We start from the raw sequence: 22,634 nt of genomic DNA on the forward strand, positions 1-22,634 counted from the left end.
GATCAGGCGCATTGGGGGGTGGCTGTCCAAATGCTGTGAGCGTCATGTGAGGGCATGAGCTGTGTGAGACAGGGCTGTAGGTATAAGGGCAAGGTAGCTGGAAGCAGGGGGGGGCGTGCTGGTCGGTCATTAAGCTATTGTGTTTCTTTGCAGGTTGCGTAAGCGGCCCGAGTAATCGAAAGTGGTCACATGGCTGATCGGGCATTTATTCATTCATGCTTGGGCGGCAACATATGCAGAGAGGCAAATTTGCAGATGTTTCTCTGGGTCTGCTGAGTAGCCGTCACAAGGTTTTGTGGTAGGGAAGGAGCAGCATGAGGTGGGGTACCTTGCTTTCTTTTAACATCTCTGAGGCCAACATGGGGGTGTACAGACGTCTTGGTGTTACACGTGGGGTAGAATTATCTGGTGTGGCTCCCTGGGCTCACCCTACTGCAACACATGCAACTGGACATGGCGTTGCTGCGCCACAACATGCATGGAACTTGTGTTGTGTGGACTAATTTGTGCCCAAAAGAATATGGAGAGGGGCAATGAAGCATGGAGCTATTGAGAGGGCTCGAAGGAAGCTCCATTGGGCTATGAGGGTTTTTGGTTTGGGCTCATAACATAAAAGTGCTGAACTGTGAGGGCATTAAGGAGGAAGAAGCAGTGCTCTTCAAGGATGACGGGGTGCACCTTTCTGAGATGGGTAATGCATATTAAATTATGGAATAGAGTTGGATTTTGGGGGGAATGGTTGGGGGTAAAGGTCGGGATGACAGAAACTGCTTAAGGCTTGCAGTGTTGCTGTGGGTTCGCTGGTGGGGCAGCAAAACACCCAAGAGGTTTGTGCTGGGGGCAGTAGATGGAGGAGGGTGGAAAGTCAGATGGGGGAGAAGAAGAAACAGGTGAAGGATGACAGAGTGGGGGATGCCCGAGACAGGCAGGGGACTGAAGGAAAAGAGGCATTTGTGGGGGAATGTATGTGGATGCTGGAACATAGGCAAGATTGGAGGAATGGGGTAAAAAGGAAGAATGGGGGGGTTCATAGAGGGGGTTGAAAGGTCAATAAGTTGAAGTTACAGTGTATACCAATGTTATGTTTGCAATCCTGTCTTAATAAATAGCCTTTTACACTAACAAGTGAGTGTCGATGATTATGTCCTGATGTAGGGCCCCGTGGAGAGCAGACGCAGTCTAGTCTCTCCACCGGAGCATTCAGGACGGGGAAGTGACACAACAGGACAGGGATTGGCTGGGTCTAGGCTGGGAAGGGTTTAAGGGTGGGGGTATATAGAGGGGTTAGCATAGGGGAAAGGCCTCTTCCTCCACAGCCTGCTGCGCTACTGTGATGTTGGCCACCCTCCCGCCCTACATAGGGAATAAGGTAAAGGAGAATTCTGGGAAACGTTGTAAGAGCCAGAGCCAGGGCTAGGGCAGGTTTGCGAAGTTGGTGGCAGTAGATGGGGGAGGGTGGAAAGTCAGATGCAGGCCTGGCCAACCTTCCAGGGGGAGAAGAAGAAACAGGTGAAGAATGACAGAGTGGGGGATGCCCGAGACAGGCCGGGGATGGATGGAAAAGAGGGATTTGTGGGGAAATGTGTGTGGATTCTGGAATGGAGGCAAGATTGGAGGAATGAAGTAAAAAGGAAGAATGGGAGGATGTTCAAAGAGTGGTTGAAAGGTCGATAAGTTGAAGTTACAGTGTATATCAATGTCATGTTATGTTTGCAATCCTGTCCTAATAAATGGCCTTTTACACTAATAAGTGAATGTCGATGATTATGTTCCGAGTGACATTACAGCTCAGGGTTGGGGGACAAAGAAAGCAGCTGGTGGTCCTGGGGATTCCCAACCCTTTGCTTTGGCTCCAAGACTGTGTCTACTATTTTCTGATTTGGTCTTACTTCGACCACGACTTCAGCATCCAGGAGTTTAGTCTGGCAGTGTAGGAAGGTAGCCTCTTTCTAGCCTTGTTACCCCCACTTTTGGCCTGTTTGTGAGTATATGTCAGGGTGTTTTTACTGTCTCACTGGGATCCTGCTAGCCAGGACCCCAGTGCTCATACGTTTGTGGCCTGTATGTGTTCCCTGTGTTGTGCCTAACTGTATCACTGAGGCTCTGCTAACCAGAACCTCAGTGTTTATGCTCTCTCTGCTTTTAGAATTGTCACTGAAGGCTAGTGACTAATTTTACCAATTCTCATTGGCACACTGGAACACCCTTATAATTCCCTTGTATATGGTACCTAGGTACCCAGGGAATTGGGGTTCCAGGAGATCCCTATGGGCTGCAGCATTTCTTTTGCCACCCATAGGGAGCTCAGACAATTCTTACACAGGACTGCCACTGCAGCCTGAGTGAAATAACATCCACGTTATTTCACAGCCATTTTTCACTGCACATAAGTAACTTGTAAGTCACCTATATGTCTAACCCTCACTTGGTGAAGGTTAGGTGCCAAGTTACTTAGTGTGTGGGCACCCTGGCACTAGCCAAGGTGCCCCCACATTGTTCAGGGCAAATTCCCTGGACTTTGTGAGTGCGGGGACACCATTAAACGTGTGCACTACATATAGGTCAATACCTATATGTAGCCTCACCATGGTAACTCCGAACATGGCCATGTAAAATGTCTAGGATCATGGAATTGTCCCCCCAATACCATTTTGGTATTGGGGGGACAATTCCATGCATCCCCGGGTACCTAGCACAGAACCCGGGTACTGCCAAACTTGCTTTCCGGGGTCTCCACTGGAGCTGCTGCTGCTGCCAACCCCTCAGACAGGTTTCTGCCCGCCTGGGCAGCATGGTCCCAGGAAGGCAGAACAAAGAATTTTCTCTGAGAGAGGGTGTTACACCCTCTCCCTTTGGAAATAGGTGTGAAGGGCTTGGAAGGAGTAGCCTCCCTGAGCCTCTGGAAATGCTTTGATGGGCACAGATGGTGCCCTCTCTGCATAAGCCAGTCTACACCGGTTCAGGGATCCCCCAGCCCTGCTCTGGCGCAAAACTGGACAAAGGAAAGGAGAGTGATCACTCCCCTGACCAGCACCTCCCAGGGGAGGTGCCCAGAGCTCCTCCAGTGTGTCCCAAACCTCTGCCATCTTGGATGCAGAGGTGTTGGGGCACAATGGACAGCTCTGAGTGGCCAGTGCCAGCAGGTGATGTCAGAGACCCCTCCTGATAGGTGCTTACCTTTCTCAGTAGCCAATCCTCCTCTGAGGGCTACTTAGGGTCTCTCCTCTGGGCTATTCCTCAGATAACGAATGCAAGAGCTCACCGGAGTTCCTCTGCACTTCCCTCTTCGACTTCTGCCAAGGATCGACTGCTGACTGCTCCAGGACGCCTGCAAAACCGCAACAAAGTAGCAAGACGACTACCAGCAACATTGGAGCGCCTCATCCTGCCAGCTTTCTCAACTGTTTCCTGGTGGTGCATACTCTGAGGGCTGTCTGCCTTCACCCTGCACTGGAAGCCAAGAAGAAATCTCCCGTGGGTCGACGGAATCTTCCCCCTGCCAACGCAGGCACCAAACTTCTGCATCACCGGTCCTCTGGGTCCCCTCTCATCCTGACGAGCGTGGTCCCTGGAACACAGGAGCTGGGTCCAAGTGTCTCCCACAGTCCAGTGGCCCTTCTGTCCAAATTTGGTGGAGGTAAGTCCTTGCCTCCCCACTCCAGACAGTAATCCTGTGTACTGCGTGATCTGCAGCTGCTCGGGCTTCTGTGCACTTTTCCTAGACTTCCATTGTGCACAGCGTAGCCTGGGTCCCCAGACTCCGTCCTGCATTGCCCAACTCGCTGAGTTGGACTCCAACGTCGTGGGACCCTCCTTTGTGACTCTGAGTTGACCGTTGTCCTCAGATTTTCTAAGTACCTGTTCCGGTACTTGTGTGGGTGCTGCCTGCTCTGTGGGGGCTCTCTGAGTTGCATAACACCCCCTCTATCTCCTTCTCCAAGGTGCGACCTCCTGGTCCTTCATGGGCCCCAGCAGCACCCAAAATTCTCAACCGCGACTCTTGCAGCTAGCAAGGCTTGTTTGCAGTCTTTCTGCGTGGAAACAACTCTGCATCCTCCAGCACTCCGCGGGACATCTTCTGACCAAAGGAGAAGTTCCTCGCACCTTCCGTTGTTGTTGCAGAATCTTTGGCTTCTTCCAACCGGAGGCAGCCCTTTTGCACCTTCATCTGGGGTTTAGTGGGCTCCTGCCCCCCCCTGGACGCTTACATGACTCTTGGACTTGGTCCCCTTCCTTTACAGGTCCTCAGGTCCAGGAATCCGTCTTCAGTGTTTTGCTGGCAGTTGTTGTTCTTGCAGAATCCCCTATCTCAACTATACTGTCTTTCTGTGGTAGTAGGGTAACTTTACTCCTAATTTTCAGGGTCTTGGGGTTGGGTATCTTGGACACCCTTAGTGTTTTCTAACAGTCCCAGCGACCCTCTATAACCTACCATAGGCCTGGGGTCCATTCGTGATTCACATTCCACTTTTGGAGTATATGTTTTTTGTTGCCCCAGGCCTATTTCTACCTATTGCATCCTATTGTGATTCTACATTGTTTGCACTACTTTTCCTACTGTTACTTACCTGATTTTGGTTTGTGTACATATAATTTGTGTATATTACTTACCTCCTAAGTGAGGGTATCCTCTGAGATACTTTTGGCATATTGTCACTAAAATAAAGTACCTTTATTTTTAGTTACTCTGAGTATTGTGTTTTCTTATGATATAGTGCTACATGATATAAGTGGTATAGTAGGAGCTTTGCATGTCTCCTAGTTCAGCCTAAGCTGCTCTGCTATAGCTACCTCTAACAGCCTAAGCTGCTAGAAACACCTCTATTCAACTAATAAGGGATAACTGGACCTGGCACAAGGTGCAAGTACCACAACGTACACACTATAAGCCAGGCCAGCCTCCTACATTGGTGGTGCAGCAGTGGGATAAGTACTTGTAACTGCTTTACCACTTTGTCATTTGGTGCTTTTCATAAGAAAAACTTATACCAAATATTTTAATATATGTACATTGAACCAAAACAGTTTACTTTTCTGCTCTAAAACTTTCTACTAAGTTTCTGAAAAGTTCTGAAAACTTTTAAAAGTTTTCAAAAAGTTTGAAAAAGTTTTTTCTCTGTGCTTTCAAAAGTTCTAAAACTTTTTCTCTCTCTGTCTTAAACATTTTCTATCATGTCTTCAGTAGAGCTCACTCCCAAAGTTGTTCAGGCAACCTATGAGAGTTTAAACTGCAAAAGATTGAGGGGTCTCTGCTTAGAAAGAGGTTTAAGCATTGGTAAGAATCCTACAAAAGAATTTCTCTTCAACCTGCTCTTAGAAAGTGACCAGAACCAGTCTGGCCCGTCTCAAGAAGAGGGGGTAGGAGGGGAAGCTACCCAGTCAGACTCAGAGGAGTTCCCTGAAGAGACTGGGGAGGGTTCTTACAAAGGCCTGCCCTCTGGCAGGCCTCCTAGTGACACTGGTAGTGGGAGAGGTTCACACATTAGTAGGGCATCTTTCACTCCTAAAGGCCAGGTTACCAGGGTCCAGCCAGTTAGGGACAGGTCTCTCTCTGCCAATTCCCACATTTCCTCTGTATCCAAACATTCCCAAGCATCCCACCCTGAGGATAACTTAATGGAAAGGGAACTCAGAAAGCTGAGGTTGGAACAGACCAGACTGAAGCTTAAACAGCAGCAGCTGGCCTTAGAATCCCTAGAATCCCTAGATATAGAGAGGGAAAGACAGAGAATGGGGTTAGTTCCCCAGGGTGGCAGCAGCAGTGTTTCAGATATTAATCCTGTTAGAGAGCAAGATTCCAGAAACCTGCATAAGATAGTTCCCCCTTACAAGGAGGGGGATGACATTGCTGCACCTGAGAGGGCCTGTATGGTACAGTTGGTCCCTCAAAGGCAGTGGGCTGCTATCTTTCACTGGAAAGGGTATAGATAGGCTCCTTACTGTCAGAGAAAGTGATGCCAATAATTACAAAGTTTTGAAGGATGCACTCTTAGATGGATTTGGATTAACCACTGAACAATACAGGATTACATTCAGAGACACCAGAAAAGAGTCCTCTCAAGACTGGACAGACTTTGTAGACTGTTCTGTGAAGGCCTTGGAGGGTTGGTTGCATGGCAGTAAGGTGACTGACTATGAAAGCCTGTATAATCTGATCCAAGAGAGCATATTCTTAACAATTGTGTGTCTGATTTGTTGCACCAGTACTTGGTAGACTCCGATCTGACCTCTCCCCAAGAATTGGGAAAGAAGGCAGACAAATGGGTCAGAACAAGAGTGAACAGAAAAGTTTGTACAGGAGGTGACAAGGATGGCAAGAAGAAAGATGGTGAGAAATCTCAGGATAGGCTTGGGGAAAAGGGTAAAACTAAAGATCCTTCTTCAAATCCTAAACACTCTTCAAGGGGTGGGGATAAATCAACTTCTTCCTCTTCTTCACAACCCACACACATTAAAAAGCCTTGGTGCTATGTGTGTAAAAAATAAAGGCCATAGGCCAGGGATAAGTCCTGCCCAGGTAAACCCCCCGAGCCTACCACCACTAATACATCGAACTCTAGTGCCCCTAGCAGTAGTGGTAATAATGGTGGGACTGCTGGCAACGTCAAAATAAGGGTGTAGTTGGGTTCACTTATGGGTCCATCATAGAAACTGGGGTAGTCAGTCCCAAGACAGTTTCTGTCACACCTGGTGGCACTGGCCTTGCCACACTGGCTTCTTGTCCCCTTACAATGGATAAGTACAAGCAGAAAGTTTCAATAAATGGTGCTGAGGCTCAGGCCTACCGGGACAAAGGTGCCAGTATCACTTTGGTGACTGAAAACCTAGTGTCTCCTGCACAACACATCATTGGACAACAATACAAGATTATTGATGTCCATAACTCCACTAAGTTCCTTCCCTTAGCTATAATTCAGTTTAGTTGGGGTGGAGTTACTGGCCCTAAGCAGGTGGTAGTATCACCTAGCTTACCTGTAGACTGTCTCTTAGGTAATGACCTAGAGGCCTCAGGTTGGGCTGAGGTAGAGTTTAATACCCATGCAGCCATGCTGGGTATCCCTGAAGAATTGCTTCCTCTCATTTCAGCTGAAATGAAAAAGCAAAGGATAGAAAAAGGCCTGAAAACTCAGGATCCTTCTCCAGCAACAGGTAAAAAGGGCATCAAAGTATTCCCTACCCACCCTGCCATTCAGGATACCATTCCTGTGGTGGGAGAAACCTCTCCTGGGGTGGCACCTGTACCAAGGGAACCATCAGCTAGCACAGCTGAACTCCCTGAGGTAGAAGTACCTCTCTGTGGGATAACTAATATTTGTGAGAAACAGTGCACCATTTTAGTTAACATGGAGCATCCCTCCAACCCTCCCAGAGAAACTTTAGTGCAGCAACCCTGCACTGCCTCACAACACTTAGGACAGCAGCCCTGCCCTAGTGTGGAGATCATAGGACAGCATAACTGCCCTGCTCCAACTCAAGAGAAACAGCATCCCTGTTCTCTCTTACAGCCATATGGACAAAGTTGTTTCCCAGCTATGGCTTTACTGAGACAGCATCCCTGTCTGGCATTCTCATCACTTGATATAGGTCCAGTGGACAATTCCCACTGCTCTAAACTTAAACATAATAATAGGAACTCTGAGAATATAACTTCACATTGTTGGCTAGATAAAAAAAACTTCAAACAGGGTGGTTTACATCCCCACAGGGAAGTAACCATATAGTGGATGATAAAGGGAGTAACCAATCTATTGCAGAGCTACTCTCTACTTATCACCACTTAGACAATAAAGACTCAACTGCCAAGGTTAGCCTTACTGTCCTTCGTTTGGGGGGGGGGGCGGTGTAGGAAGGTAGCATCTTTCTAGCCTTGTTACCCCTACTTTTGGCCTGTTTGTGAGTATATGTCAGGGTGTTTTTACTTTCTCACTGGGATCCTGCTAGCCAGGGCCCAGTGCTCATAGTGGAAACCCTATGTTGCCAGTGTGTTTGATGTGTGTCACTGGGATCCTGTTAGCCAGGACCCCAGTGCTCATAAGTGTGTGGCCTGTATGTGTTCCCTGTGTGGTGCCTAACTGTATCACTGAGGATCTGCTAACCAGAACCTCAGTGTTTATGCTCTCTCTGCTTTTAGAATTGTCACTGCAAGCTAGTGACTAATTTTACCAATTCTCATTGGAACACTGGAACACCCTTAGAATTCCCTTGTATATGGTACCTAGGTACCCAGGGTATTGGGGTTCCAGGATATCCCTATGGGCTGCAGCAATTATTTTGCCACCCATAGGGAGATCAGACAATTCTTACACAGGACTGCCACTGCAGCCTGTGTGAAATAACGTCCACGTTATTTCACAGCCATTTTTCACTGCCCATAAGTAACTCATAAGTCACCTATATGTCTAACCCTCACTTGGTGAAGGTTAGGTGCAAAGTTACTTGGTGTGTGGGCACCCTGGCACTAGCCAAGGTGCCCCCACATTGTTCAGGGCAAATTCCCCGGACTTTGTGAGTGCGGGGACACCATTACACGCGTGCACTACATATAGGTCAATACCTATATGTAGCGTCACCATGGTAACTCTGAACATGGCCATGTAACATGTCTAGGATCATGGAATTGTCCCCCCAGTACCATTCTGGTATTGGGGGGACACTTCCATGCATCCCCGGGTCTCTAGCACAGAACCCGGGTACTGCCAAACCTGCTTTCCGGGGTCTCCATTGCAGCTGCTGCTGCTGCCAACCCCTCAGACAGGTTTCTGCCCCCCTGGGGCCTGGGCAGCCTGGTCCCAGAAAGGCAGAACAAAGAATTTCCTCTGAGAGAGGGTGTTACACCCTCTTCCTTTAGAAATAGGTGTGAAGGGCTGGAGAGGAGTAGCCTCCCCCAGCTTCTGGAAATGCTTTGATGGGCACAGATAGTGCCATCTCCGCATAAGCCAGTCTACACCGGTTCAGGGATCCCCAAGCCCTGCCCTGGCGCAAAACTGGACAAAGGAAAGGGGAGTGACCACTCCCCTGACCAGCACCTACCTGGGGAGGTGCCAAGAGCTCCTCCAGTGTGTCCCAGACCTCTGCCATCTTGGATGCAGAGGTGTTGGGGCACAATGGACAGCTCTGAGTGGCCAATGCCAGCAGGCGACGTCAGAGACGCCTCCTGATAGGTGCTTACCTTTCTCAATAGCCAATCCTCCTCTGAGGGCTATTTAGGGTCTCTCCTCTGGGCTATTCCTCAGACAACAAATGCAAGAGCTCATCAGAGTTCCTCTGCACTTCCCTCTTCGACTTCTGCCAAGGATCGACTGCTGACTGCTCCAGGACGCCTGTAAAACTGCAACAAAGTAGTAAGACGACTATCAGCAACATTGTAGTGCCTCATCCTGCCGGCTTTCCCTACTGTTTCCTGGTGGTGCATGCTCTGAGGGCTGTCTGCCTTCACCCTGCACTGGAAGCCAAGAAGAAATCTCCTGTGGGTCGACGGAATCTTCCCTCTGCCAACGCGGGCACCAAACTTCTGCATCACCAGCCCTCTGGGTCCCCTCCCATCCTGACGAGCGTGGTCCCTGGAACACAGGAGCTGGGTCCAAGTGTCTCCCACAGTCCAGTGGCCCTTCTGTCCAAATTTGGTGGAGGTAAGTCCTTGCCTCCCCACACCAGACAGTAATCCTGTGTACTGCGTGATCTGCAGCTGCTCGGGGTTCTGTGCACTTTTCTAAGACTTCCTTTGTGCACAGCCTAGCCTGGGTCCCCAGCACTCCGTCCTGCATTGCCCAACTCGCTGAGTTGGACTCCGATTTCGTGGGACCCTCCTTTGTGACTCTGAGTTGACCACTGTCCTCAGATTTTCTAAGTACCTGTTCCGGTACTTGTGCGGGTGCTGCCTGCTTCTGTGGGGGCTCTCTGAGTTGGTGAGCGCCCCCTCTGTCTCCTCCTCCAAGGGGCAACCTCCTGGTCCTTCCTGGGCCCCAGCAGCACCCAAAATCCTCAACCACAACTCTTGCAGCTAGCAAGGCTTGTTTGTAGTCTTTCTGCGTGGAAACAACTTTGCATCCTCCAGCACACCGTGGGACATCTTCTGATCAAAGGAAAAGTTCCTGGTACCTTCTGTTGTTGCAGAATCTTTGACTTCTTCCACCCGGAGGCAGCCCTTTTGCACCTTCATCCGGGGTTTAGTAGGCTCCTGCCCCCCCTGGACACTTGCATGACTCTTGGACTTGGTCCCCATCCTTTACAGGTCCTCAGGTCCAGAAATCCGTCTTCAGTGTTTTTCTGGCAGTTGTTGTTCTTGCAGAATCCCCTATCTCGACTATACTGTCTTTCTGGGGTAGTAGGGTAACTTTACTCCTACTTTTCAGGGTCTTGGGGTTAGGTATCTTGGACACCCTTAGTGTTTTCTAACAGTCCCAGCGACCCTCTACAACCTACCATAGGCCTGGGGTCCATTCATGATTCGCATTCTACTTTTGGAGTATATGGTTTGTGTTGCCCCTAGGCCTATTTCTACCTTTTGCATCCTATTGTGATTCTACATTGTTTGCACTACTTTTCCTACTGTTACTTACCTGATTTTGGTTTGTGTGCATACAATTTGTGTATATTACTTACCTCCTAAGTGAGGGTATCCTCTGAGATACTTTTGGCATATTGTCACTAAAATAAAGTACCTTTATTTTTAGTAACTCTGAGTATTGTGTTTTCTTATGATATAGTGCTATATGATATAAGTGGTATGGTAGGAGCTTTGCATGTCTCCTAGTTCAGCCTAAGCTGCTCTGCTATAGCTACCTCTAACAGCCCAAGCTGCTAGAAACACCTCTATTCTACTAATAAGGGATAACTGGACCTGGCACAAGGTGTAGGTACCAAAAGGTACCCACTATAAGCCAGGCCAGCCTCCTACATTGGTGGTGCAGCAGTGGGATAAGTACTTGTAACTGCTTTACCACTTTGTCATTTGGTGCTTTTCATAAGAAAAACTTATACCAAATATTTTAATATATGTACATTGAACCAAAACAGTTTACTTTTCTGCTCTAAAACTTTCTACTAAGTTTCTGAAAAGTTCTGAAAACTTTTAAAAGTTTTCAAAAAGTTTGAAAAAGTTTTTTCTCTGTGCTTTCAAAAGTTCTAAAACTTTTTCTCTCTGTCTTAAACATTTTCTATCATGTCTTCAGTAGAGCTCACTCCCAAAGTTGTTCAGGCAACCTATGAGAGTTTAAACTGCAAAAGATTGAGGGGTCTCTGCTTAGAAAGAGGTTTAAGCATTGGTAAGAATCCTACAAAAGAATTTCTCTTCAACCTGCTCTTAGAAAGTGACCAGAACCAGTCTGGCCCGTCTCAAGAAGAGGGGGTAGGAGGGGAAGGCAGGTGTTCAGCATTGTTTCCAAGCTGCTCTCTCAGTGTAAATTTGATGCACTAAAATAACTTGCAGTTGATGAGGTAGTACAAGGGTTAAAGGGAAAATGTTCTGCTTTCCTCGAAAGCCACAAGAAGGTGCTGACTGCAGAATCAGGTGAAGTCATGTACTTTACACGTGGAGACATGGGCATTTACTATGACGATAATGGAAGAAAGTTTGTCAGTATCTTGATGCCTTTTTGATATCTCACTAGTGCCAACCTTCTAGCAGAAAGCTCCAATGAGACAGAAGTTTTCAGAATGTTTTAGGAGGAGATGACAATACCTCAAAATACCTACTTTCTGCAGATTATGAATATGGACAAGAATTCATAAAAAGCATTTGCAATGCAATGTGTCTTGCATTTGCTCGAGTTAGAGCTATTAGCGTTGTAAATTCCTAACTGGACTTTTCTTGCCACATAAATTTGAAATGAAAAGTAAAACAGTTGACATAAGTGAGCCAATTCAAAGCACCACGGCCGGCATGAGCGTGAGCGCGAAGGAGAGACACAAAAGGAAAAAGAAGTTTGCTCGCAGTCAAACGTATCGGCAAACGTGCAATTATCAATGTAACAGGGTTGATGGCCAAGGCGGTAACAAAACTACCCTAAGGAGGGACAAACGTAAAGCATTTACCAATGATAACAAAGGATTTTTGAAAAGCAAGCCCATGAACGAATGATAGTGATGGGTGTGCGGTGGGTGTTGTTAAAAGCCCACAGCCTTAAAAGGGTGAACCTGACCGAATCAGGGATAGAGCATTCAAAGCTATTGGACTGAAGTTCCTATCAGGACATTCTAGTGATATCTGCTCATAGTTAGTGTTTTTAAAACATGCATATAACAAAGGAAGGACCAAGGGCAGAGAAGGTCCTGCAAACATGCCCCAATGTAACAATAGACAAAAATCAGTATGCAGTTCCTGTACAGAGATCGGAAAGAGAAGTTGTGAGCAGGTTAGTAATCCAGAGGGGGCATCCCCTTTCAGAAGCAAAAGCCCTCACACACCCTGTAGGCTGTCATACTTCTTCATCGGACAGCTTCTTGTTGGGCTGGTGATGCAATGCCCAACAGGCCCTACGAGAAAGCTCTTTGCCGGAGATCTTTTAGATAGTCGATTTGAATACTTAGGTGCAAAAAATGACGTGATGTCTGGAGTATAAATAGATTGGTGTGTAAGGAGTTAAAAATGACTAACAGTAGTCCATAGTTAGATTATTGCTTAGGAACTCTTGTCATGAGTAAAAACAGGGAAAAGCCAGAAATGGGTACAATGATCCGACTGGCTCAAACATGTTAACAAAAAGGTCAACATGTTTCTTGCCTATTTAATGTCCAACAGAGACCAGAGCAATTCTTCAGGACCAAGTCCCTAATCTACTCCCGGGGGAAGGTGGTCTGTCCTTTTCTAGTGTTCTTTATATAATCCTACCCCTAATCAAAAATAAAATGTAGTGTGTACCTGAGTAATCATAGACTGACCTGCAAAAAAAGTATACACAGAAATCATCAATAACATTGATTAATCCTGCAACCATATATCAAGCCTATATCAGGAAACACAGACCCAGTGGCAGCAAACAACACAGAAATCATCATGCAGTGTCACTGTACCTGTTCCAGTGTAAGCTTCAAAATGCCAATGTTTTTCAGTGCCCTGTCTCAGTGAGCCGTGGCATAGCCAATAGGTCTGGCGTTAGCAGCCATTCTTTCACTTTTGTCAAGGCTTTTTTTGTTTTGTAATGGCTTTTACAAAAAAATATTATTGTCATGGAAGCTGCCAGACCCCCGTTACAGAGAAATTAAATTATTGGCTAAAAGCAGAAATATTTTTTTAGTCTCAAAAAGAATACATTACCATAGTAGTCCCTGGCACTGAAGTAACTATGTTGTGTGTGCATGTTCTTCTTGTGAAAGGGTTGAATGCTGTCACTCGCACTTAAGTTAGCCAATTGCTGAAGGTGGCTAACCCACTGCCCCAGGGTGCTGAAGAGGGCAAGAGAAAATGTGGATGAAAAGTTTGTTATGCCTTTAAGTTATCAGGTATTAAAGTTCTCTGCCTATGTCACTTTGGAAGTTGCTACTATACTGGCAAGTAGGGAGCCACGTTTGAGGCAGGCCAAGAATAAAACCAGTTGTTGGCATTCTTATGTCTGAGAGTTGTCACTACAATTTGGTGACGACTTGCCGGCACACAGCCTGCCTTGTGGCTCACAAATTCTATGAGTGATTGGGAAGACATTACGTTGTTGCACTCATGAAGGTCTCACTGATGTCGTCAATATATGGTACCATACACAGCAGTGCCATCCTAATGTTAACATGCACATAGGACCATATAAGCATTGTGGATATTTTTGAACACTTGTTTTTTATATTTATTCAGCACCTTACCAGTAACGGAGGCGTCAACCGTTGTGCGTGTGCACTGTCCCTCACTCTCCAGTGTGTCATTCTGTGACGAGACCTGTGCATTTATTGCATCTATACAGGGCGCACCAGTGAAGAAAATCCAGATGCATTTTACAGGCAGACATTCACTATTAGTATGTGTGCAGACTTTTGAAATAAGGAGCGGTTGCAATGCGCTGTGTCCGCTCGCGCTCTGAAGATATTCAAGCTTACCTGCACTGCAGTGGGTACTTTCTCTGTCCTTTGCTGACCTGCACAGTCTCTCTAGGATTTGGGGGTGGAGCCAAGCTACAGTTTCCGTGCTGCATTCCTATTGGCAACTCGCATAGTGTTAGAAGCAAAGTTCTTGTTACCTCGTTTTGACAGCATTTCAAGAACCCTAATATTAACTGTTTGTGGTCATCTTTAAGAGAGTGTGGAGTTTTGTTTTGTACATTTCCTTGACTTCTTTAATTCTGAATAGTTCAGCATTTATGTCTGTCCAATGGCTTCTAATTCCATTATTTTACCACCATTATTTTTGTGTGAACAAGGCTCACCTCCAATTAATTGGGAAGATTAGATAGATATTTTTGAAAATTACTTAGTAGCTCTGGATAGTCAAAACTTCAGACCAGAGAGGAAGAAAGTATTATTGTTTAGTGTTTTAGGGAAAGAAGTTCAACATATATTTAGATTTTTGCTTGTTGTTCTTGGTGAGAATCATCCCATACAAGATTCTTACAAGGAAGTAAAATTATGCCTGGAAAAAAGATTTGCAAAGGAGACAAAGATCACCATGACTAGATTTAAATTCTATACTCACTCCCAAAGACTGGAAGAATCTCTTGATGACTTTGTATTTACATTCAGGGAGCTATCTACAGAATATAATTTTTTTACAGATGACTGATGATCTCATACAAGACCAATTAATAATGCAATGTCTAAATAAATACAAAATTCAGGAAATGCTCTGGGCAGCAGAAAAACCCTTCTTTGAAGGAAGGTATTCAAATCGCCATGGTTGTGGAGGAAGCAGAGTATTGTATGCATGAGATGAGCAAAAGAGGTACAGCAAAAGGTGGGTTAGGTGTATCCACAGTTCACAGAGAGAATGGGGAACAAGAGATGGTGGGTGCGCTGAATAATTATAGCAAAGTCTTGAGGAAGTGTCAAAGAAAAAGTAACGGCAGTGGGCAAAAAACTTCCGAAAGAATGTGTTTTAAGTTTGGGAGTAATACTCATTCAGGAGATTCAAAAAATAGTTTTGCCATCAGCAAGGAATGCCTTAGGTGTGGGCGCAAGGGGCATTATGCAAGAGTGTTCAAAAGCAAAGTTAAATCAAGAGTTCTGTGTCAGCTCTGAAGAATGGATTTTGTGTGTGGAGCAGGATGATGACCAAGTGGGTAGAAGATCTTGCCCAATGGTAAACTTTCAAATCATGGGTAGGGCGGCAAAACTAATGATAGATTCAGGTTCCATGTATACAATAATTCTTTAAAGATATTTTTTTTAGATTTGGCCTGAGGTGGGGTTTACTCCCCAAAAAAATCAATCCTGTGGGTTATCAAGGTGAAACTAGTGATATCTTGGTGTATTTTTCTGCCAGATTAAAATATGGATCCAGAGAAATGTAAGGGAAGATTTACATGGCGGAAGATGATCCCCTCATACTGGGTTAGGTTCACCAATATGATCTACGTATTATTATAAATTCTAGAGCACCCAACCAGGTTATGGTCATGGAGGAACTAAGCATTGTTAAGATTTTAGAGGAAAGAAAAAATTTATTCAGAGACGAGTTAGGTCAATTCAATGGATACGTGCATGAAATTTTACTGAGGAAAGGGGCCATACCAGTGAAACACAAAGTTAGAATGGTACCCATCCTAATTAGAAGTGAAGTGAGAAAAATGCTTGAAGATATGCTTTTGAGGATATCATAGAACCAGTAGAAGCCATGAGCTGGGTGTCACCTGTGATAATCACGGAAAAGGCAGATGGGTATTTGCATTTTTGGGTAGACCTGAGAAGTGTGAATCATGAAATTTAAACCAATAGTTTCTCTTTGTCTAACAAAAACAAGATGATTCTGTCATTGAATGGGGCTAAATATTTGTCCAAACCTAAACATAAAAAATAAATGAACACCCTTCATTACTATGGAGGGGGCATTTCAATTAAAGAGAATGCCATTTGGCGTTTCCTCTGCGGCCAGCGTTTTCCAAAGAATGATGTCTGATGTATTCCATGGTATGAACAACATCATCTACATTCGAGACGATATATTGGTCTTTGGGAAATCGAAGGACGACCACAATTGTATTCTGCATCAAGCCTTGAGGAGATTGTCGGAGGCTGGCCTCACGTTGAAAAAAAACAAGTACGAATTCCTTGTACAAAAGATGGAGTACTTGGGGCATTCTGTGTCCAGTGAGGGGGTCAGGCCAAAAAATGATCTTCTCAAGGCTGTAGGGCAAGCTCCCAATCCTCATGACAAAGACCAATTATGTTCCTTTATGGAACTGATAGAGTATTATTCAAAGTTTGGGGAAAAATTTACAAAGAAAACTGAAAGTTTGTATGTTTTGTTAAGAAAAGGATGTGAGTTTGGGGAAGAGAACAGCAGTATGCGTTTTATTATATCAAACAAGAGATTTGTGGGGCAGGAATTCTTGTGCTGTTTGATACTTTACTCAAAACTATTCTGACGGTAGATGCCAGTGCCTCTGGAATTGGTGCTGTTTTGTCCCAAATGCATGAGGGAACGGAAAAAAAAGTGGTTTTTGCTTCCCACTAATGGATGCAGAACGCAACTATTCGATGATTGAGCGGGAAGCACCAGCGGCAGCATGGAGTGCTGACTATTTTTGTAAGCATGTTTGGGATTTGGAGTTTGTGCTTCACTCTGATCACAAACCATTGATAAAGGTTTTGACTCCTAGTGGGGCTGGTAAAAGATTGAACACACTAGCAAGGCTGGTGGCAAGATTGCAAGAGGACCGCTTCACACTTGAATAAATAGCAGGGTGTAAAAATGCTCAAGAAGATTGCTTGTCTTGCCTCTCTTTAGATTGGAGAGAGGTAGATAAGCAGGCGGTATTGAAGAAAGAACAGGAAGGAGCAGTGGCATGGTTGGCAGACATTGAAGAAGCTAGTTAAGGAGCATTTATGAAGGAGGAGTGGGGAGGTTTTAAAGGAGGTAAATTAGGTTGATAGTACATGATAGTAGGTGAGAAAGTACTGTTTCTATTGGTGTCAGACTCTACATCAAAGTTTTGGAGGAGTTCTCTTTGTGGGAACATAAGTTAGTTATGAGATTAGACAAGTATGTTTCCCCTATAGCACTGAGGAAACTTGTAATAAAATTTGCTCATGAGGGGCTTCTTTGGCAGACGCTGACTAAGAAAAGACTATGAGAAAATGTTTGGCGGCCTGTCATAGATGACTAAGTAACAAGTTGGGTGGTTAATTGCCTGGACTGTAATGAGAGTGAGAAAATGCTTAAAACTGGAATAGAATCATAAGGGCGTCATATTGAAAACCCAGATTTACAATGGTGCAATGTGTGTTTGGAATTTGCTGGTCCAATGCATGGTTTGAAGTTGGATTTCCGATATGCCTTGCTGATGATAGATATCTATTCTAAGTGGCTGGTGATAAAATTCATGAGAGGTGACCACAAAGAGTACCATTTCAGTTTTGAAAAAAGTTTTTAGAAAGGAGACTTTTCCTAGGATTCTCTTCACAGATAATGGCACACAACTCACATCAGTGGAGATGAAAATGTTTTTGGAAAAGTGTGGCATTAAACACAGGTGCACTTCTTTGTTCAATCTGCATGGTAATCGTCTTGTAGAGAAGCCCACCCATTGGGTAAAAGGTACAATTTTGATTTGGGTGCAAAGTGGAAAAGATGTGGAGAATACGGTTGAGTAAATGGTGTGGGCCTATCAATCTACTGAAAATGCAGCTACTAAAATGTCTCCCTCTGAGTGCATGAGAAGGAGGAAGCTGGGCATGAAGCTGTTGCCTGCATGGTTATTTCGGCATGGAGGTATGGACAAGGTAGAAGAAAGAATGGTGGGTAATAGGAGAACCACAGTGGAAGTTGGAGATTTGTCCAAGGTCAAGAAGGGACGTGTGGAAGCTAGATTGTCTATGTTCCGGGGACCATTTGAAGTCAGGACAGCTCATGGTTGGCATGTGGTACTTGAGAATGGGGATAAATGGAACAAAAGAAGAGCTGCATTGTACCAGAAGGGTGCTGAATATGTTTCACCTTTCTCTAATCACAGTGATGGTAGTAGTTTCATGCTGATGGAGGATGCTGATATGATTGGCAGTAAAGCTGTAGAAGGAAGGGGTAGTCAGTTTTTGAACAGAAGTCAAAGAAGTCAGAGAGTTCGTAGACCACCAGTGCACTTAAATGTCTATGTTTTACCCTAACATAATTCGCTGTTAACTTCGTTGGATGTCTTATCCTTTTGAAATGATTTGTAGAGTTTAAGTTTCTTTTTTCCTTTCTTGTGTTCATTTTCTTTTAAATATTATTTAGTTTTTATTGAATTTTTGTTATTTGAAAAGGGGAAGATGTGTTATGCCTTTTTGTATTAAGGTTTTATGTCTATGTCACAGTGGAAGCTTTCCTTTTTACGTGTGTTCAATGCTTGTCACTTGCTACTGTGCTGGCAAGTGGAGAGGCACGCCAAGAATAAACCCCTCCTGTCCGAGAGTCGTCACTATCTGAAAACACCAACAAGTATATTATACATGTACAAGTATATTAAACATGTAATTATTAGTAAAATCAAGATATCTTGGCTAATGCCAGACCTAAACATCCCTGTTTAATACGATGCTGTGCGCCACCGTGCTTATCGAGACTCCTTAAAGCAGGAAGGTCTGATGCGACAAAAAATGTGAATGAAATGAAATTTTCAAATTCCAACTAGTATTTTAAAGTTGCTTTTAAGGTTGCTGGATCATAAATAAAAAAAACAACTGGGCTAAAATCTCCATTCATGGACGTTTTATGCAATAACCCTTTTCTGTTTCTCCTAGAGGACTGTTGCAAGAGCTGCAGCACCGTCGGGTGCTGCTCGAGACGATTCCTCTGCATCTCTGCAGCGGTGCTGCTGGCGCTAGCCGCTATCGCTGTTGCCATTGGCTGTGCTACTGCATTCGGAATCCCGGCGCGAACTCCAGGTCAGAGAATTACCTCCCTGCTTAGCTATGGTTGTATTATGGTTGTATCAATGACGTTTCGATTCCACTGTGCATGCTACGCACAGGGCGCTTTCCTCAGAAAGAGCTGGAAACCATTCAGTTTAATATGTTTTCTGTTACAAATACATTTTGGATGAAAACAATCCTCATAGGAATATTCTCTATCTTTCAATGGAGTACACTTGAGGGTTCTTCCATCGTAGTATTATATTGTACTTGCAGGGACTTTACCGGGGTGGTGCTCCCTCGGGATTAGGAGTTAATAATTATATCACACGGACAGTTTCCCCCTGATCAATTCTGGCAGGTCGAACTTCAAAATGGATTTAGGCAGCGAAGGTCCGAAAAAAAGGCAGACCATGCAGGTGTCTGCATGTTATGCCTCATTTCCAAGTTAAAAGCTTGAACAAGAATTTATTGACCTCATCCCGTAAATACCTCACCCCGGGCTAATGATATTTACTGATTGTGGGAGACAAGTCAACAATTTACACTGAGCTTGGAATCATAGCCATTATTGGAACTCGGTGCATGTTTAAATAAAAGGATGGTGTCACAGGCAACGTTTGTCCTGCTTTCTTAAAGGCTAATATGCACACACCCTGAATTTAACATGAGAATTGTGATTATGTAAGTGTAAGGGTAGTCAGATCATATTCTGCTCAAAGTGGCTATGACCTGCTCTCTTCCCCATCCCCTCTGGCTCTTCGTGGTTGTTATCTGTGTCTACAGCAGTGAACTTCTCATTTTAGAAAAATGGTGCTTCCTCTGCCTTCAAGGGCTGTGGGGCTATCGATTTATAGAGAACCAGCTGCAGCAGCCCTGCATCACCTCTCTGCAGCAGCTTACCCACTCCTGGCAGCCACCACCTATCTAATCAATCAGTGTCCTACCATGACCAAGACAAAAGCAATACAGAAACACATAGGTACAAGGCAGGCCCAGACAGTTTAACAGGCATGTAGATTACTTGAGAGAGAAAGTCTTTAAAACAGTTCAAAATTTGATTATATTTACATAGAGTAACCTGGGAATGATCATGGACTTCAAGCTACACTTTCACTTAGCCCTCAAGTGAGCCAAGGTTCAAGAAGTGCCTTCTGAACCATACTCTTTGACACATCTTTTCTCATATAGGTTTCCTACCAATGTTCCAGGATACTATAGCTCCTTAGGCACATCATCTAGACTGTGCTAACTGACCCACTGCTCCAAACCCTATAAATAATTCAAAATGTGGACACAAGGCAGCTTCTACACATCACCAACGGGACTGCATTGCACCAGCACTTCACATGCTTTGCTGGTTATCTGTACCCAAATTATCTACCTTCATAGGACTCTGCATTCCCCTTAGGGGCATATATGACAAAGGCTCAATCTTCATCCAAATAAAGGGGCAGAAATACTAACAGAACAGACACATCCAAGACCACCTGAAATTCAGCAAGACAGTAAAGACTAGGCTTTTCATCAACAGATGATAAATTATTCTATCATCCAGAAGACAGATCCGCTCACCATCACAAGATAGAGGTGAAGGTTCAGAACTGAGATTATGGCCAACGTAGAAACTGCACAAACTCAATCAAGGATGGTAGACAAACACAGCTCTCACCCACTCAAATTTACTGTATTGCAAGGCCATATGACAAACATTTGTGATGCATTTCTTTTGTGCTTGCATTAGAGGCGTAAACCTTGTTGGATTATTCCCCCGGGAGGCGATTTTCTCCTGGAACAGGGGCCTTAACAGGTGCAATGAATATATACGAGAAAAACAATGGGGTCCAGGATGGGAAACAGGGTTTCAAGGTTATCAATACGAGGCAATGCAGGGACCATGTCTCGGCTCCTTGGCTGAATCATGCCTTGCCAAGAGACTGACACTAAGATGGGACATGGAGGCAGTCAATGACGGTCAATGGCATCTTCTACCAGGCCGTAGCCAGTGTTGCTGTCCACCATTAATGTTTCTGGGGTAGTGCTATGGAACCTTACATGGATAGACGTGCATAAGGCCACATGTGTAGCAGAAGAATTTGGAAGTCACCAACAGCACCAGAGAGTCTCATGTAGGGTGACCACCTCACTCTGGGTCATTACGAATACTGCCTCCGGTCCTGAGCTTCTCATCTACAAATCATTGACTTCAGGTGTGCTATTCTAGTTAGTTAAAAGCAAAACTAGACTACAAAACTGAGAATGCATTAGTTTATAACACAAAATTAAGGGACTGGAAACACTGTCCGCATTCACTTTGAAAGAGGTGGGCACCTACAACTGATGGGGATGGAGGTCATACAGGAGCTGAGGCTCCTGGACTAAAGCAGCCAGCCCTGGCAACCAGATCCCCTAGAGGTCACAGGGCTATGAGGAGAGTCACATTACAAGCAATAAAGCATGGAAGGTACTTTAATAATCGTATTGTGATTTAACTATTGCTGGGGGACTGTTTTAACTTAGAAGCACAAAAGTAAATGTCACCAACCCAGAGGAGGTGTGACAATCTAGATCTCCTGTGCAAAGTAGAGTGTCATATAATCCTATTAGCTGCACAATTTAAATCTTGTGGAGAACCAAAGTTTAGGCTCGATTTAAAAGCATTGCTGCAAGAAGTATGCGTTCTTTAGAGTGATACACAGGTAATAAGTGAGTGGAGAGCTGGACTGAATCTACCACCAAGGGAGGTACCACAAAGTGAGGTAAAGATTGGCACACCATATCTGTGGGCAGCATTGTACAACAGGAACATCACATGTAGATAAAATAATGCTAGGTTTGAAGTCTACTTCAAGGGATGCCCCAGTTTCAGGGAACACTGTGGAGCCAAAAAGGAGCAACAAATCAGAATCATGCATAAGCACAAGGGACCACGTAAGGTCCTCTAAGACTCAGGGCCTCATTACAAGGCTGGCGGTCTTAAGACCGCAAGCCTCACGGTGGCAGTCCAACTGCTACATTAAGACCCTGATGATCAGACTGCCAGGGTTCCCCTATCTCCGCTGAGATCAGTGAACCCGACGGGTTGACAGCGGGGAGAAGGTCCCAATCCGCCAGGGCAGCGCTGCACGCAGCACTGCCCTGCAGATTACGACCTTGTTCTCCGCCAGCCTTTTCATGTCGGTTTCACCACCACTACGGCAGCAGCCACCCTGTCGGGAGTTTTGCAGATGGCCTATCCCGTCTGCCAAACTCAAAATGAGGCACTCAGTGACCATACACTCTTCATGACCCATTGACTGAATACAGTCCAGGCACCCGGAAGAATTAAATCTCTGGTTTGAAAACTAATTTTGGAAAACTGTCTAGCCCACTTTATCCTCTCCTTCCCACCCCTGTCTCCTTTTTGTTCCATACTCCTAAATGAAACCCCAACATAGCGTAAGCTCACAACTTCATGTTTGAAGGTAGAGCGAGCCACCACAGCTGCTTCATCCACACCTTCCTCAATTGGAAATATGTCTCCCAATGAAGGCTGTTAAATCAGGTGCAGAATGCGTTTTCCATTTATAATGTAGACCACACAAGAGATGGGACCGAAAGCCAGTGGCTTCAATTTATCTGCTGTTAACGTGTTCTAGATTAGTGTTTCTTAACATTTTGACTTCTGT

The 22,634-nt window shown here is 45.0% G+C and overlaps 1 protein-coding gene and 1 pseudogene across 1 annotated transcript in view; both read left to right on the forward strand.

Annotated features, from left to right (window-relative positions):
* The window catches only part of LDLRAD1 (low density lipoprotein receptor class A domain containing 1), a 150,839-nt gene that overhangs the window by 21,735 nt on the left and 106,470 nt on the right, over positions 1 to 22,634 (forward strand). The window contains exon 3 of the mRNA XM_069232639.1: positions 18,856 to 18,999. Within this exon, the coding sequence (XP_069088740.1) occupies positions 18,856 to 18,999 (144 nt within the window). The remainder of the gene's footprint in view (positions 1 to 18,855; positions 19,000 to 22,634) is intronic.
* On the forward strand, positions 1,751 to 11,798 carry LOC138293803 (m-AAA protease-interacting protein 1, mitochondrial-like; annotated as a pseudogene).

Source organism: Pleurodeles waltl, chromosome 4_2 (genome assembly GCF_031143425.1).
Source record: "Pleurodeles waltl isolate 20211129_DDA chromosome 4_2, aPleWal1.hap1.20221129, whole genome shotgun sequence".
In the NCBI taxonomy this organism is placed as follows: domain Eukaryota; kingdom Metazoa; phylum Chordata; class Amphibia; order Caudata; family Salamandridae; genus Pleurodeles; species Pleurodeles waltl.